Source organism: Calidris pugnax, unplaced genomic scaffold (genome assembly GCF_001431845.1).
Source record: "Calidris pugnax isolate Ruff unplaced genomic scaffold, ASM143184v1 scaffold27, whole genome shotgun sequence".
In the NCBI taxonomy this organism is placed as follows: Eukaryota; Metazoa; Chordata; class Aves; order Charadriiformes; family Scolopacidae; genus Calidris; species Calidris pugnax.
This window is the reverse complement of record NW_015090893.1, coordinates 17,254,653-17,272,242: the sequence shown is the minus strand read 5'-3', so window position 1 is coordinate 17,272,242 and position 17,590 is coordinate 17,254,653. Positions and strand designations below refer to the sequence as shown.

General features: G+C 43.4%; 1 protein-coding gene across 5 annotated transcripts in view; it reads right to left on the bottom strand.

Annotated features, from left to right (window-relative positions):
- The window catches only part of FSTL4 (follistatin-like 4), a 295,675-nt gene that overhangs the window by 99,940 nt on the left and 178,145 nt on the right, over positions 1–17,590 (bottom strand). For all 5 annotated transcript variants that reach the window (XM_014948309.1, XM_014948312.1, XM_014948314.1 and 2 more), the window contains 2 exons: positions 15,931–16,121; positions 10,489–10,609 (listed from right to left, as the gene is read on the bottom strand). In XM_014948309.1, the coding sequence (XP_014803795.1) occupies positions 10,489–10,609; positions 15,931–16,121 (312 nt within the window). The remainder of the gene's footprint in view (positions 1–10,488; positions 10,610–15,930; positions 16,122–17,590) is intronic.

Sequence of the window (17,590 nt, the reverse complement as noted above, 5' to 3'; positions counted from 1 at the left end):
AGCCTAAATCTGTTCAACATCTCCATCGAGATCTGGAAGGAACACAGAACTTCCAGCTGACATTATGGAGACCACAGAGCGATGGAGGGGAAGGCAGGACTGAGGTACTGGGTTGGCTCGTAACCTGTGCCCAAGCCTCTGTAGTAAAAACAAACAGTGCAGTGGCACTGCCTGAACTCGGGCAACACAGTGTCATGACTCTGCAACAGCTCTTGGGTTTTCGGAGACCAGGGTCAAACTAATCTAGCTTTTATTCTTTTTCTTTCCCTGTGTGAGCAGCAGGACAGCAAACCAGCCTACAGGTTTCAGCAAAGGGCGTGTGATGGAAAACTCCACTTCGGGGTAGCACCAAACACTGGGGAAAGGTGAATTTTCTCCACGATTAAAATAAAGGAGGGATGACATGGCGAATCAGGTCACAGAGCCAGACAGGAGCACAAAACCAGAGAAAAAGTTGGTCTGGGCAGCATCTTTCGGGAAAAACTTCAAAATCAGTTTTCTACCTGAAAGCAACGTGGGCAGCAGCTCTGTCAGAGCAGAGCCCTACAACTGTAACTACACTGTGGAAACACCCTGGGAAACACAGTTCATGTCAAAATGCAGCCTGAAAGTGTAATTTTGAATGTTACCCTGGTCTTTCAGGCTCTCAATTCTCCCACTTCATTTCATATTCAGAAGGTGTGTGAAACCTTATGAAATCACAGGGTGAGGATATTTTTATTCTCTCTTTTCGCCCCTCTCCTTTTTTGGTGCTTTGCTTTGAAATCACTGTCATCCCACTCCCTTTTCTGTCCCTCTCTGCCACTCCCTCCCCACTCCAGCCGTTTTTGGGGCTGTGATGCCCAGTGCTGCAAGACGATGCCAGGTTTCAGCTGGCCACAGAGCAGGACACTGCTCCAAACACCCTTCAGTGTCCAGCAGGTACTGTGACCTTTTCTAATACATTATTCAGGTTTGCCCGATGAACAGAATGACCAACAAAAAGAAAAAAAATCTGCCATATACTTAGCCCATTTCTTCTTTTCTTCTTGGTAAACCACAGTCAGAAATTACTTCCCTAAGCAGCAAGTTTCTAATAACACTGCTGGGATGTCACCGCATGGACCGTAGGGAAAGATATAGGATCTAAGTGTGGCTTAAAGCATGTGTTCAGTGGGACCTGCACTTACTGGCTTGCACAAAAGAGAAACAAAAATTCTGCAGATGTAGTTTATATACTGCAGAGGGAAAATCTGGCTGCAGAAGTGGTGCTTTGGAGGCACGGCAGGCTTGAGCTCCGAGTTATTTATTTCTATTGATGGCTCTTGATGTTCTTTCTGAAGTTTTGATCATCAAGAAACTTGAGAATGAGCTTTTTATGATGGTACTAAAGACAGACATTGGCAGTAGCCGAGTTTCACCTCAAATCCTGATGCCACCGAAGCATCTCTGAAGCTTTTTACTTTTCTCTAAAGGCTAGCACCTTTTTTTATTCTTTTGGGGAGTATTAAAGCAGAACCAACCTTTGAGTTCAGCTTATTCAATTTCCTACTGCTATTTTTTTCAGCTTCTATCTGGACATCCTGGATTTGTCAAGGAGATTTTCTCCTGTGAAGAACATGAAATAAAAACATCTCAGCTGTGGCTCTACATAAATCGTATCATCGCACTGGGGATATGTACTGTACTTGGTAATTTTCTGATGGCTGCTCTGGCATTTTGATTAAAAAATTAGCACTGCAGCTCTGTAGTGTTATACAATATCAATAAAATACGTGCTAAATGAACTAAGAACTGGCTGATGGACGGATCTCGAAAAGCATTTCTCAGAGGGGACCACTCAAATAGGGCTGTTTCTAGTGGTGCCGCATGAAGAGTCACCCAAAGCCTAAATCTGTTCAACATCTCCATCGAGATCTGGAACGAACACAGAACTTCCAGCTGACATTATGGAGACCACAGAGCGATGGAGGGGAAGGCAGGACTGAGGTACTGGGTTGGCTCGTAACCTGTGCCCACCCACTATACAATATTTTCATATAACCACTCATACAGTTATACCCAACACATCGACCACATGTCCAGGAAGGAGGAACGCAGGACACAACCATAAAATGAAAACCAGACAAGGTAACTAATCCTCCCCCAACTTTAGCAGGGAAAAGGATAAGTGACAAAACACACACCAGCAGCCAAAGACCAGTGTGATCCCTGTCTGGATGGTGGGGAAGGGTAAAACAAGCACGTGGGAGATGCCACCCTCTGCATCAACACTGGTGGTACCGAACCTAGAAGGCACCAGGAGATACCAAACACAAATACAACATGAGCAGTAGCTGCAGTAGACACATCTGAGACAGACGTTAGATAGACTTTCTCTCATACATTAAGGAACATTTTTGGCCTTAAAAATCTATGAATCTGCTAAACTGGTCGAAGAAAAGATGAAGAGCACGTAGGTGGACAAGTGATTCAAAGCATCCATGAGATGCCTGAAAGGGCAAAGAGAGAGAACATCCACAGCGGCTTTCCTTAGATGAAGGCAGGTTTCAAAAGAAAAATATAGCTCTAGCAGTTACCCACTAGGAAAAACAGGTAGAGAAAACAAGAAACAAGAGGAAAACAGCAGTTAAAATGTTCCAGTTTGTACATAATAAAACAAAACCTGGGGAAGCCTGCCCAGGATGCTCCAAATCACGCCTTTGACTTCATGTAAAATCTTACGCATTTTAACTATGATTTTCCCTGTTTTTAGTGAAAAGACAATTTTGCTTCATGACTATGCTGCGTGCTTCAAAAACTCCTCAGAAAAACAGACTTTGGCTGAAAAAAAGAAAAGTAAACGCAAAGCAGAAAGTTTGGAGCTGATTTTCAGAAACGGTGTCTGCTTTTGCAAGTCCAAGAACAAAGCCTTAAGAAAGCCTGTAATTCCACACTCCTAGTCCATGGAAAAAGCAAATTTTACTTTTTAGCTCTCTATCTAAATGATCTGAAAGTGCACATGTATGTCCAGGACTGTCAGCCATTTTATGATCTCACCAATATTTGTATTTACTGTTCACTGACATCGTTTTGTGTCTAAAAGCAACCAAAAATGCTATTATTTGTGTCTGTGAAATTGCTTCAGTGAATATTGCCAGTATGGATCAAATAATTTTTTGAGAAATGGTATTTGCCTGGTTTTATGCGCCAGTGAGTCACTCGTGAGTACTTATAAATATTTAAATATTCTACTCCTGCAAGAGTCTGTGTAGACATTTGATATGGTTTGTACTACATCACCTCCAAAGCACTACTCCATACTGCAAATTCTTGCTTTTAAAACCAAGATTAACAAATCAATGCACCCTGAAAAGCATTTTAAAATCACTAGTACATTGTATTCTAGTGAGTTTTCTTTGCAATTTGTAGACAATAGATTTCCAATAACAACTTGTAATTAGTTCATTTTCTCTTACTCAGTCATTACATATTAAGCCTGTTGACACTTTGCAGATGGTATCTTTTGAAACAAGAGGTATTTGAAAAACTACTAGAGTCTGGCAAATCACGCTTGAGTTCATGGGTTCCTGTGTCAGATACTCACTCTGCCTTTTTCTGAAAAAATCTGGACAGCAATTCTTGACCAAAAAGCATGAAATCACAATGATTTTAACCATGCCTACATTTGTCATGAATTCTGCCAAGATTTTATTTCAGGAAACTCTGTTAACTCAAATCATAATGGGAAAATGTACAAACTACGCAGAGTACAAAACTGAACAGCAAAGCTGGTTAGATGAATTGATCTCTGATCTCAAGATGGAAACATTCCCTTTTTTGCCTAAGGGAAAACCATGTCCCTCTTCCCACCATTAAAGATGCATCCACATGCAACATATTTTTTCCCCTATCGGAGCATTCTTAGTGTTCTGTCTGGAACCATATTTTAGCATTTGAAGCATATTTGCTTAGAATAAATTTGTCTTTCTTCCTACAAATTATTTCTGTTTCTTTTTTCCTCTGAGAAAATGACTTTTACTTTGTTCAAAATGCAGCAAAACAATTGAGAATATACAACAAAACCTGATTCTGAGAGATGTTTTGCAGAACTGCAAAAAATGCAGGGCACTTTGATGGAGCCCAGTGATAGATTTTAGACCTGAAGCTCACAACTGATGATTTCCAGAATGAGACAAGCTCTAAAAGAGAGTGAAAAAGAAATAACTTCCTTTGCAGATTGTGTTTCTTTGATAGCAAGGGAGAAAAAAAAAACAAACAGAAAATTATAAGTGAGAAAATTTTCCACATTCAAAAATTATCTGTCCATTAAAATGGAGTAGATGTCTACCCAGTTAAGGAATCCTACCAGCCAACAAATTACGTTTTCCAGATGCAACAGGGTCATTCCCCGTGCTAAAGCCAGGCATCCTACACCGCATTTATAAGCAAAGCAAGGAGCCAGCTGCTTCTGAAGATGATCTAAGAAGTCAGGACTTATTGAGCAGGGAGACCCCGAGAGCTGATCAAAGGCAGCCTCGACTTCAAGAGTGTCCCTGGAGCACAGGCATCATCCCACGCACGGAGAGCCCCTCAGCTTTGGTTTCTGTGTCTCCCCTTTGCAAAGCTGCTGTGCCTACACCTACAGCACACACTGCCAGTTGTAATGCCTAAAAATAACACCTAACAAGCCAGCACAGGGCTTTGAACATTTCCTGAGACAGATACCCCACCATCTCCCTGGGCAGCCTGTTCCAGGGCTCTGCCACCCTTGTAGAAGTTCCTCCTCATGGTTAGATGGAACTTCTTATATTCAAGTTTGTGCCCATTTCTTCTTGTCCTGTCACTGGGCACCACTGAAAAAAGACTGGCCCCATCCTCCTGACACCCACCCTTTAAGTATTTATAGGTGTTGGTCAGATCCCCCCTCAGTCTTCTCTTCTCCAGACTAAAAAGACCCAAGTCCCTCAGCCTTTCCTCATAAGAGAGATGTTCCAGTCTCCTGTTCATCTTCACAGCCCTCTCCAGCAGTTCCCTGTCCTTCTGGAACTGGGGAGCCCAGAACTGGTCCCAGTGCTCCAGATGGGGCCTTCCCAGGGCAGAGCAGAGGGGCAGGATGACCTCCCTCCACCTGCTGCTCACACTCGTCTTGATGCACCCTAAGATGTCATTAACCTTCTCAGCCACGAGGGCACATTGCTGGCTCGTGGTCATTCTGTTTGCTTGATTTTCAACTTTTAGTTTTCTTTGTGCTATAAACCCAGCATTCCAGAAAACGCCCAGTAAGTTGCCTTGATCCCCAGTACCACGGCTGCGCATCGCTCCTCAAGGCGAGCAGGAATGGGTTGTGTTGTCCAGGTGAAGGAAACCTCGTTTCTTCCCTGAGTAGTTCACATCACCTCTAACACTGCCTCCAGCCAAGAGGAGAAGCCGGCGCTCCCCTGCTTGCCGTGGCGCGTTTGAAGTTTAGATATCACATAGCTCACAGGAGAAGCAAATCAATGTTGGTAAGCTAATGAATTATTTCCAAGTTTCTACCAATATTTGCAGCAACATGAAAGAAAAAATCACATACCAGAGAGATTGCAGCCGAAGAGGCAGAGCATAGTGCACGAATTGTCAATATTTTAGGACTATGATTTGATCCTGTAGATAACTGTTGCTACAACATTGCTTAAGAGAACACCTCAAGCAAAACATTTTATCTCACAATATAGTTGTCCAATATAATTAACCGGGCTTGACCAATCTAGCTGGAAGGGAGCAGTAACAAATACCCAACCCTACGTGCCATGCCATCGAGGAGAACAGCTTTGTAAAGATGTGAGTAAACAATTCATCTGAGCATGCGATTTACAGGCACAATTTCTGCTGGAACAGCTACCTTGCCAGGTGAACGTGGAATACATATATTATGGACATATTTTTCCAAGGACAGGTATTCATTTTCCTCATACAAAATGTATTTATCTCCTTCATTAAGATGAGATGCCTATCAGGAATAGTTACGCTTCTAAAGGCTTCCCTCCTCACTCAACAACTCCCTCTCCCACTTGACCAAACATCTCTTTTTTAGCTTTTGTTCCTTCTTCCTTAAGGTAGTGTTTGGCTTTTTCCCTGGCAAGCATCAATCTCAACAATTTTTGGACAATTACAGAGCTTTGTTCTAAAGTAGTTTCTAAAGAATCAGAAATATGCACACCTCAAAAATAGATCAGTTTTATACTCTGCACTTCCCATGAGCCTCCGGAGGATGCCTGGAGGGGCCACGGATGGACGGCTCCAGGTTGGAGGGGGCTTTGAGCAACTTGGTCTAGTGGGAGGTGTCCCTGCCCATGGCAGTGGGGTTGGAACTAGATAGTCTATAAGGTCCCTTCCAACCCAAACTATTCTGATTCTATGATTTTCTCCTTCGTGCTTTTTTTGATAAATATTAAGGAGAGGTCAAAAGGGAAAATCTGAACTAAAACAGAATCAGGAAAGAAAAAATCTCCTTGTAAAGACTGTTCCAGCATTATAAGAGAAAGTTTAAGAGAAGAGCACACTGATCCTACAGCCTTTTCTGCATTCATTCCTGCATGAAATTTGCTCCTTCTAAACAGCATTTGTTTAGCTAATAGAGAACCTTTAGATAATAACATATCCATAGATGATAACATATCTCTTGCCTTAGAGAAACAGCAGTTTTCCATCTACATGTAACATACAACGCTGGGGACGTAACAACTGGACTGAAAAATAATAATTTGGCTATTTTTTCTTTCAAACTACCTTTGTGATGAGTTTTTTTGGTGTCCAGATATGACATTAAGGATCTCAAAATGTCACTGCAGAGCCACCACAAGCTGTGTGATACAGCAGCCTCAAGGCGAGAGCAGTAAGACACGATGGTGCCAAGACGGGGAAATTACCTTGGGGTACGATTTCTAATTTGACCTACTGAAACATCTCCAGTTTTTTACACAACCTCAGTCAAAAAGCTGTGTAAATCCAGTATGACCTACTGGGAAGAGCTGCTGTGGGGTAGCAGGGACCCCTGAAAAAGGCCTTTTCTGTGCTTCCACAAATGTAATGACGTGCAAAGGCAACCTGTGAGAAGGGGATGTTGCTTAGGAGAGCGCTCTAATTGCCAATGAGCTAGAATTCAAGGGGCTTTTACGACAGGGTTAATAACTTCCTATTAGCTAAACAACGTTGACAAGATAAAGCCATTTTGATGGAATGCATGTTTTCCCTCTCTTCGAGATATTTGTATTACAAATTGACCTGTCCACATTGATGATAATACAGATCTAGAAGATTACGTTGATTTTTTTTTCTTCAGCTTGGCTTTCACATCTGCCAACCTGCTACTTTCCCATTAGGGAAGACAACAGGAATGCCAAAAGTGACATGCCTAATTCTGATGACCTCCAGTCGGATACGGTTCCAGAAGTTATATCCAAAAATCATTCGTCTGATCAAATTTCAAGTATGACTCAGCTGGGTGATGTGCTTGCCAATTCACTAGACTCTCTCCATGCTGATTAATTAGATGCACGCTCTGCTTTAGCTCTTATGACAGCTAAGCCTTTTATTAATTACTCATATATTGAATCTTTGTGACAATATAAAGACAAGACAAGAGGAAAATACACTTGCTAGTTCTCTATTTTTGGAATGTGAGTATCTTGAGATCATCATATTAAAAATTATTTTTAAAAGTTATCGCCCTGAGCCTGCTTATCTAATTAAATTAACTAATGAGAAATTAGAAGATGCCTACAAGTTGTTCTTGCCAGAGCTGCCAGGAGAGCATTTCACCGATCTCATACATTACTTATGTATGATGAAGTCCATTTGAAAAGTGATACTTTAATCCTGTGTTAAATGATATTTCTAGTCATCCTCATACATGGAAGCAAACTCCTAGACGTTGTATTCTTGGGATTCAGGAACAAAAGAACTTTCAGGAAATCAGATGAAAGACGATAGGGTTAGTAGCAGAGTTGCTATTTCTGCCCATAATCCAAAACTGTGCATTAAGATGTGTATGCAAATTATTAGAATGATTAGAAAATATTATTAAAAATAGCACCTATTAGATGTAGAGCTTGTAAGGGTGAAACCACATTTCAAAAAAAGTAAGAGACTGGATTCTTCTCATCCATGCACTTTTCACCCATTTACAGCTGATCAGCACAGATGGGGAACGAAAATACTCTTTGAGTGTCTGTGGGTCTTGGAGAGAGATGATGGGTCAAGAGAAAGCAAGAGACGCACATGGAGAGCGAAAAAGAGACAATTTTGGGGCTCTGTGAGTTACAGAAAGGCCACAAGACTCTTTAACATGAAATGTAACTTCTAAAGCAGCACAAAAACGACAAACTGGAAAGCTCTTCACATTATCAAGGTCATCTTCAAACCTTTCCAAGACTGCAACACTCTACCCGAGCACGGCGCACCCAAACAGATGTAACGGAGTTTTTGAGAGGATAAATTAGATTGAGACTTTCTGATGTCACTGAATTGTGGCAATTATGTTCCTGGGCTTGCTGAGCAGCCATTCCTGCAGCCTGCTGCCAGCAGGCAAAAATGAGTGCCTTGGGTGAATTTCAAGCAACAAAAAGATCACCCTTAATGGGCCACAAACATGAAAAACGTGCGGGATGTTGTACCTTTAAACTACTGTTGCAAGCCAAACTCCAGCTCAGAATGACACACAAATTTCATAAGCACTTAAAGGACTGCGAACCAAAGTGTGTGCTTAAGACAAGTGTTTGAAGTTTTTTTGAGATGTTTTTCCTACGTTGTGTAATAAAGGAAAAAGATACACTTTCCCCAAGCACTAAAGTTCACTTACAGAGTCCCCAAAATGTCTAAAGCTGCAAGCAATAACCTCTGGTTTTAAATTAAAAACTGATGAGCCACTAACCGCTCTTGATTGAAATGGAGACTCTGGGAAAATTGAAAATGGAGAATAAGTTTGATTTTCAGCTTCAGATGGAGAACAATTCTCTTCATATACAAAATCCATTTGATAGACATTCATTGTTACGCCCTGGGTTTTGTTACAATATTTTTGCGGTTTATCGATTACTATCTCTGTTCATTGGCTAATATTTTGTACTCGTCTTATTTTCATTGCCTACTTAAAATGCACTGAACCAAAAACTCATAGAAACGACTTTTGGAATTTAGCTTTGAGTTGCTGTGACTTTGAGAACCCATTGATCCAAATATGCTCCCAAATAACTGCATGTCAAGCCTTTATAGCTGGGTTAATTCACTTTATGGCCTTCTTAATGTATGAGGTTTTATGTTTTACTGTATATCTGCTGGTTTGAGTGTGCTCAGTTGAATTAAATGCATATGCAGTTCAAACAGGTCCAAGGTGACAACTGGGGCTAATTTTAAAGCGCTTTAAATGTTATTATCCAAAGTTGGGGTTTATTTTGTAATGAAAAGCCAAAAGTCAAGAAAACAAACCATTTTCTTTAGAAAACAGGATATTTAACAAAAAAACCTTAGAGGTTCTGCATTAGCATCGTGGCTTGCCAAAGAGCATCAATGAGGAACGTGCTGATGCAGGACATAGGGTGACTCTCACACAGACCAAGCTGTTCCCACCCACCAGGCTCTGGAAGAGGGTGCTCTATTTTAGAATGTGAAATCAAGAGGTACTGAAATTACTTTGTCTTTAAAATGCCAAAGATTTGAAAATCCTGCTTAAGAGGTAACCAGCTTGTTATTGGCCTTTTACCTGCACTCAACAGTTCAAGGGCTGAATTCTGGTTTTCTTTAAAGAGAGTTACCAATGTCTTTGATGCACCACACACGAGTACTCTGTAGCTCACCATCCTAATTGTTGCATCCCCCCAACATTTTCTGCCTTTTCTAGTACCCCAAAGGGATAGGCATCAATAAAACTTCTTATCCTCTGGGTGAAGGAGACAATGTGGACCTTTTCTAGGGAAGGACTTCAATGAATGCTTAACTCAGAGCACGACTGTAAAGTTATGAAGCTAAACGGGATAACACAAGTACTTATTTTTTCACATTGTTTGAGTAGCTCAGTGATCTAGGGATGCTAGCAAATGGTACCAAGATACGTATTGAGATTGCATACCATAAACCACATGTGAACAAATGGCAGAAAACATAATTCCCAGGCAGAATATTCAGTAAAAAAACACAGCAAACTCACATCACCACAGGACATTTGGACAGGTTTCAACCCTGCTTTCTCAGGGTTACTCAGAAACCATATTCTCAGGTCTACAGACCTGGCCAGTTCACCAACACCTCTCCATTGCCATCAACAAGAAGCACAACAAAATACACAAGAAAACAATAAGCCCCACACACTCCTAGTTCATGCTTATCCTTTGGAGCACAGCAACTTTCAGAAACAAGCCTTCCATAGTATTTTGATGGCACTAAATTCGAAAAGGGATTATCTGTGCTGACCACATCTGGGAAGCCAACGATGCCATCACAGGTATTTGCATGGTTTCTACACCCAGAAGAGACAAAAGCATTGTGACTCACGGAAGGCTGTGTAGAGCTCCTGCAGGGTTAAGCGGCCGTCGTTGTTGTAATCATCAAACCGGAGAAGGTCTTCTAGTGTACAATCCAATAAATCATCTCCCAGGTCGTCCTTCTTCATTAGCTGTAGCAAAGAGAACAAGAAATCCTACATATAACGTAAAGCTACAGACTGCCATCCTGGCTCACCCAGTAGATTTTCCATTAAACAACCTTTGGGGAAATATATATCGATATATTGTACCCGTCATTGCAAATTTCCTTTGTATCTAGATAGAACTGATATTCACATTCCTTCCACAATTCATGTGCCATGAATGTGAGGGTGAGGAGCCTCTTCCTTCACAGCAGCACAGAAGTGCATTTTCACCTCACAAATGTATTGAAAAATAAATGTTCAACAGGGAAAAAGGAAAGTCTGTTTTTCCTCTGTAGGTAAAGAAAAAATTGTATTCCTTGCTTTTTGAACAAGAATGGGCAAGAGTAGATGCTGTATTCAATACTAATGTGTTTTTCCAGCCCCTGACAGCTTGTTTCTTATGTATTCTAAACATTTCACACATTCTACATTAAAAATGAAGAGAGCTTTAGAAGCTGTACATCCAAGTTAGCAAGTAGCCAAAATCAGTTCTAAGCATAATGAAAACGTTGGGTTCTCTGGATTTATTTTAGAACATGAAGAAAACTGCTGAAATGTTGCATCTTCTGGGCAGGAAGGCTTTTTGCTGTAGTCCAGGGACTGTTTTATTTACTATTCCAGTCTTGGCCCATTATATTGAAGCAATTTAAAGTAATAATGCTAAAAAAATGACCCTTCACCTAGCAAGTAAAAATGTTCAATAAAAGTGAGATCAACCATAACTTCCAAGATCAATCTTCTAAAGATGGAAATTTCCCTTTGTCTACCTTTGTATTGAAAATTGATTAACTTTTCATAAGACTGACAAGTTTTTACCAGTCCTTTTGATTTAACGTCAGGAAAAAAAACGACCCCAACACAAAACACTTCAGCTGCAACAAATTCAGTAGATTTATGAATCCTACTTTAAAATACATGAAAGTTTTAAATGGAAATAACATTCCAATTACCACCCTTGTTAATAGCCCTGCACACCCACAGCTGCAAAACTACACGAGCACTTCATGCTGCTGGGCCCAGAGGGAAACTATTTGATAGGGTCCACCAGCAGCCAGGAGGCAAGGAAGCTCTGAACAGAGGGGGCTGGAAAGTGGGGAGATTTAGATCAGATCTCAGGAAGGAATTTTTCACTCTGAGGGTGGTGAGAGCCTGGCCCAGGTTGCCCAGAGAAGCTGTGGCTGCCCCATCCCTGGAGGGGTTCAAGGGCAGGTTGGAGGGGGCTTGGAGCAACCTGGGCTGGTGGGAGGTGTCCCTGCCCAGGGCAGGGGGTGGCACTGGATGGGCTTTAAGGTCCCTTCCAACCCAAACTGGCTGCCCTGCTGCCATCTTTTTGCTCAAAGCAATTCTGTTGTGGAGAGCAAATGAGTGGGCAAAGATCCTCCCCCAGTGCCTGGTGCTGCCCCAATGCAGGACTCTCCTCTCTGGAGGACTCTGACTCCAGCTTCTCCTTTGGGGTGAATCCATCTGCAATGAGCCTCCTAAAAGATCCTCCTTCAGTCTTAAAAATGACTTTTTTTCTGCAGCAGTGCACATTACCTGCCTCGAGTTTTTCCTTGCAGACAAGGTTATAGTGCTCGAGAGACTATTTTTCTTTTAAATAAAACAAAGAAAATGCACAGCAGCAGCTCATCCAGCAGCCAGAGAGAACGAGGTCCCGCTGCACCACCTTCATTTCAGCTGCCTCTACCCACGGGCAATGAAACTCCCATCGTTGGGGGAATTTTAAAGTTGCAGAGAGCTTCAAATTAAAGAGGCAACACAAATCAATCCCACATCTACCTAACAAGGCAAGACAATAACAGGGGAAACGTGTTAAGACTATAACACGGGAAATAAAAATCGCTTATTACCTAAAAAAAAAAAAAATTCCCTTGAAAATTGGGGGAATAAACTGGTCATGTAAGAGCAGATGAAAACCACCTTGTTGTTTTCTAACAAGAAAAATAAAGAACTGACACATAAAGTGTGAATGCTGTTGCTGCCCTGCAGATGTGTCCTCAACCTGGTTGGGACTTTGGCCATGCTGCCACCAAGGGGCCCAAGATCAGTGCCACTCAGCTCAGGATTAAAAGTAGCCATGGCTTATCTATCTACTGCATTAACTGGCACTATTTCATCTGAATAAACTGGTCATGTAAGAGTAGATGAAAACCGCCTTGTTGTTTTCTAACAAGAAAAATAAAGAATTGACACATAAAGTGTGAATGCTGCTGCTGTGAGAGCCCTAGAGCTGCCCTGCAGAGGTGTCCTCAACCTGGTTGGGACTTTGGCCACGCTGCCACCAAGGGGCCCAAGATCAGTGCCACTCAGCTCAGGATTAAAAGTAGCCATGGCTTATCTATCTACTGCATTAACTGGCACTATTTCATCTTTTTAGAGGTGATCACACCATCAGCTCAGCCGTGCTGGTGGCAAGCCTTTGTGGAGGATGTTTGGGTGAGAGGGCTCCGAGCTAAGGGCAGAACTTATTCTGGTCCATCAAATGGAAGTGTGCTCCAGATGTATGGGTGTATCTACCAATTTTTGTAACAGTGAGAAGAGAAAAATTGAAATAATAGCAGCCAAGGTCTGTGCTTGCTCTTGTGAGAGAGACCTGAGCTCCAAGCACATCTGGAAATGAAGTCCATGGTAACTTTGCGGCAGACCTTAAAGCACAAAAAAAAAAAAAAAATTCCCTTGAAAATTGGGTGAATAAACTGGTCATGTAAGAGTAGATGAAAACCGCCTTGTTGTTTTCTAACAAGAAAAATAAAGAATTGACACATAAAGTGTGAATGCTGCTGCTGTGAGAGCCCTAGAGCTGCCCTGCAGAGGTGTCCTCAACCTGGTTGGGACTTTGGCCACGCTGCCACCAAGGGGCCCAAGATCAGTGCCACTCAGCTCAGGATTAAAAGTAGCCATGGCTTATCTATCTACTGCATTAACTGGCACTATTTCATCTTTTTAGAGGTGATCACACCATCAGCTCAGCCGTGCTGGTGGCAAGCCTTTGTGGAGGATGTTTGGGTGAGAGGGCTCCGAGCTTAGGGCAGAACTTATTCTGGTCCATCAAATGGAAGCGTGCTCCATATGTATGGGTGTATTTACCCATTTTTGTAACAGTGAGAAGAGAAAAATTGAAATAATAGCAGCCAAGGTCTGTGCTTGCTCTTGTGAGAGAGACCTGAGTTCCAAGCACATCTGCAGATGAAGCCCATGGTAACTTTGCGGCAGACCCTAAAGCACCAAGTCCTGCTCCTTTAAAATGCAGGTCCTTGTTTCCTCCTAATGGTAATGGCTTGCAGGCTGCCAAACCTTTATTTCCACACCACTTGAGTTTTAATATCCTGACGGAATAAGTTTCATGTAAAAAGGGGAAAAAATAGGAGAGTAGAACAGACATTTAGATGTCACTATGCAAAAGCTGGCTTTGAATTCAGATAAAAGTGTTTTCTCATACATACCATGTCTTTATAAAAAACATATCATCGCATGCAGATGAAGTATTGTATATATTCATAGCCCTGAGATCTAAGGGAATTTGCTCTGACACTTTGCATTGTGCAGAAAGGCTCGTGCATCATGTCAACAGCCGGAGGATTAAAGTTCAGCGCAAACTGTCCTACAGTTCCTACAAAGTCCCTACAAAGGGAGCGAGCTGAGGGAGGAGTGAGCTGGTGTCTGTCCCCCTGCACGCTCCCAGCCTGCACTGACAGGCACAAACAGCACCCCACAGCATGGTCACCAGGATGCAGGAGAGCAGATGAGATGCTCCTACCGAGCAAAGGTTGAAGGGCCAGCTTTGGAGACTGGAACAGCTTCCAGGCAGGTTCTGGCTTCAAAAAGGCTCATAAAAGGGGTTTGCTTCTAATTCTTCTCATGGATGACACGATGAAATGGAAAAGACAACATTTTCCCACCTCTGGCATAATGAGTTTTCTCCTATTTACAGGACTGTTGCCCAGAGAAGCTGTGGCTGCCCCATCCCTGGAGGGGTTCAAGGCCAGGTTGGAGGGGGCTTGGAGCAACCTGGGCTGGTGGGAGGTGTCCCTGCCCAGGGCAGGGGGTTGGAACTCAATGATCTTTGAGGTCCTTTCCAACCCAAACCATTCTATGATTCTATGACTGTTTTCTCATGTCTGCCCATACAAAGAGCAAGTTGAGGACAGGGAGCAGGCAGCCTGAGCACCTGGGCTGCACGTTCCATTCATTTTACCCAGGAGATGAATTCCAAAAACACAGTGTGCCCATAATGAGAAATGACACGTTTTGGTTTTTTTTTCTAGCTCTCACCTTTTCTATCATTATTAGGTTCTGCCAATCAACATTTCAGTATCTTAGAGATTTTGGGAAAATAAATCTGTTAAAAAAATAACCATTCCAACTTTGCTGTCATGTTACTACATGTTAATGCATGGTCCAGAAGGCAGGGAGGAAGAATTAAGGGATTTCTGCCTAACTTGCATACACCTAAAAATCCAAATTAATTCTCCCCAAGCTGGCTAGCTGGAAATACTTCAGAAGATGACGGTTAGCAGGGAGGATTAGTATCTATTTTCAGGAGCAAGGACGGGGCTGGAAAGCTGCCATGTTTTTTTGTTTGTAGAGGAGCTTCAAATGTTTGAGACAACGGCGTCTCCCCAGAGATGCAGAAGGACTTGTGTTCAGAGGCAGATTTTCCTCCTTCACCTGCTGTTGGCCGGTTACAAACGACTCTTCTCACAAGAGCGCCGCTGCCTTACATTCAATTCACACCTCGAGTGAAAAAAAAAAAAACACCCCACAATCCGCTTTGTAATTCCATTTTCATCGTTCAATTCACACCTCGAGTGAAAAAAAAAAACCCCACCCCACAATCCGCTTCGTAATTCCATTTTCATCGAACAACTTCACTGAATTTCACTGAATTTTAGAGTTGGAAGGGACCATAGAGATCATCTAGTCCAACTCCCCTGCTGAAGCAGGATTGCCTAGAGCTAGAGCATGTTACTCAGGAGCATCCAGGCGGGTCTTGAAAATCTCCAAAGAAGGGGACTCCACAACCTCCCTGGGCAGCCTCTTCCAGGGCTCTGTCACCCTCACCGTGAAGAAGTTTCTCCTCATATTTGAGTGGAACCTCTTCTGTTCCAACTTGTGCCCGTTGCCCCTCGTCCTCTCACTGGGAGCCACTGAAAAGAGTCTGGCTCCCTCCTCCTTCAACCCTCCCTTGAGATACTTGTAGGCATTGATAAGGTCTCCCCTCAGCCTTCTCTTCTCCAGACTAAAGAGTCCCAGCTCTCTCAGTCTCTCCTCATAAGGGAGATGCTCCAATCCTTGAATAAACTCACCTGAGCCAGTTCCGAGCTGCTGAGATGCCCATCACTGTTTAGATCCAAGTGCTTAAACAGATCTTCAACCAAGAGGCGCTTCTGGGATGCTCTGTCCTCGGCCGGGCTGCTCGGGGGGCTCCTCCGATGAGCCTGCAGGTCCAGGAGGATGCTTTTGAGGCGGCTGTAGTTTGCCATCGTACAGGTGTCACCTGGAAGAGAAGACAAGGGGACTCCACAACCTCCCTGGGCAGCCTCTTCCAGGGCTCTGCCACCCTCACCGTGAAGAAGTTTCTCCTCATATTTGAGTGGAACCTCTTCTGTTCCAACTTGTGCCCGTTGCCCCTCGTCCTCTCACTGGGAGCCACTGAAAAGAGTCTGGCTCCCTCCTCCTTCAACCCTCCCTTGAGATACTTGTAGGCATTGATAAGGTCTCCCCTCAGCCTTCTCTTCTCCAGACTAAAGAGTCCCAGCTCTCTCAGTCTCTCCTCATAAGGGAGATGCTCCAATCCTTGAATAAACTCACCTGAGCCAGTTCCGAGCTGCTGAGATGCCCATCACTGTTTAGATCCAAGTGCTTAAACAGATCTTCAACCAAGAGGCGCTTCTGGGATGCTCTGTCCTCGGCCGGGCTGCTCGGGGGGCTCCTCCGATGAGCCTGCAGGTCCAGGAGGATGCTTTTGAGGCGGCTGTAGTCTGCCATCGTACAGGTGTCACCTGGAAGAGAAGACCCATTTACTGGACCACATGTGTTTGCCTTGATCTTTTGATAGGACCGAGCTCCTAAAGGGGAAAATAATAAGGCCAAAAAAAGACAGGCTGTCTGCGTACACAGCCCTGCTCAGCTCCGTGCTCGAGGAGCTCCCGGAGTCGTTCCCTTTTGTAATAGCTGGCAGTTTTTCTAAATCCTGCTGTCAAGGATGCTCTCCAGCATGTTACCCTCCAGATTATAGGGCCTCGGTTACAGACTTCCACGCTCAGCTTTGTAATCCCCACCCATATTAAATTGGCTCTACAGTTCTGCGAAGATAAAATAAACTCATCTACCCTGGGCTTATAAAGTACAAAAATAAACCTGGGGAAGCTGATGTTTAGAGAGTGCCACGAGCGTAAATAAAGGGCAGCCCTGAGCATCACCCTGTGCCCAAACACGGAGCTGGTCTTAAGGAATCCTTAAAGGCAGCCCAAGGTGGTAAAACAGAGGACGGTGAGGAGCGTGGGGGTGCAGGGAGCCCCTGTGGCTGGGGTGCTGCTGGTGCCTGCACCCATCGCCCCGCAGACTGCCATGAATGCTTTCCTCAGCCACTGACCAGGAAAAAAAGGGTTATTATCGCAGAAAAGCCCTCAAGCCACTCTCTCTGAAGTGATGCTGGCTTGGCTGGAGGAATCAGATTAAGCCTTCATGACCCTGAAAGCTCCTGCTGTGCTCGCAGCAGCCAGCTCTTCCATGGTTCTTCTCCAGGGAGCGCCTTGCTCTGATTTAAAGGCATCCTCTTAGAGGAGAAACATCCAATGCCCAAAGTGGTGTAAGACGTTGCAGCCCTTTTCTGCTCAGCTGCTGTCTGGCAGAGCTTGGCAGAATGAAGAATGGCAACTGTCTTTTTTTGTGCAAATCTCTTTGCTTTGGTGTAAAACACAGTGGCTGGAGCCTTGCTGGAACTTGACTGACTCTGCCTTGGAG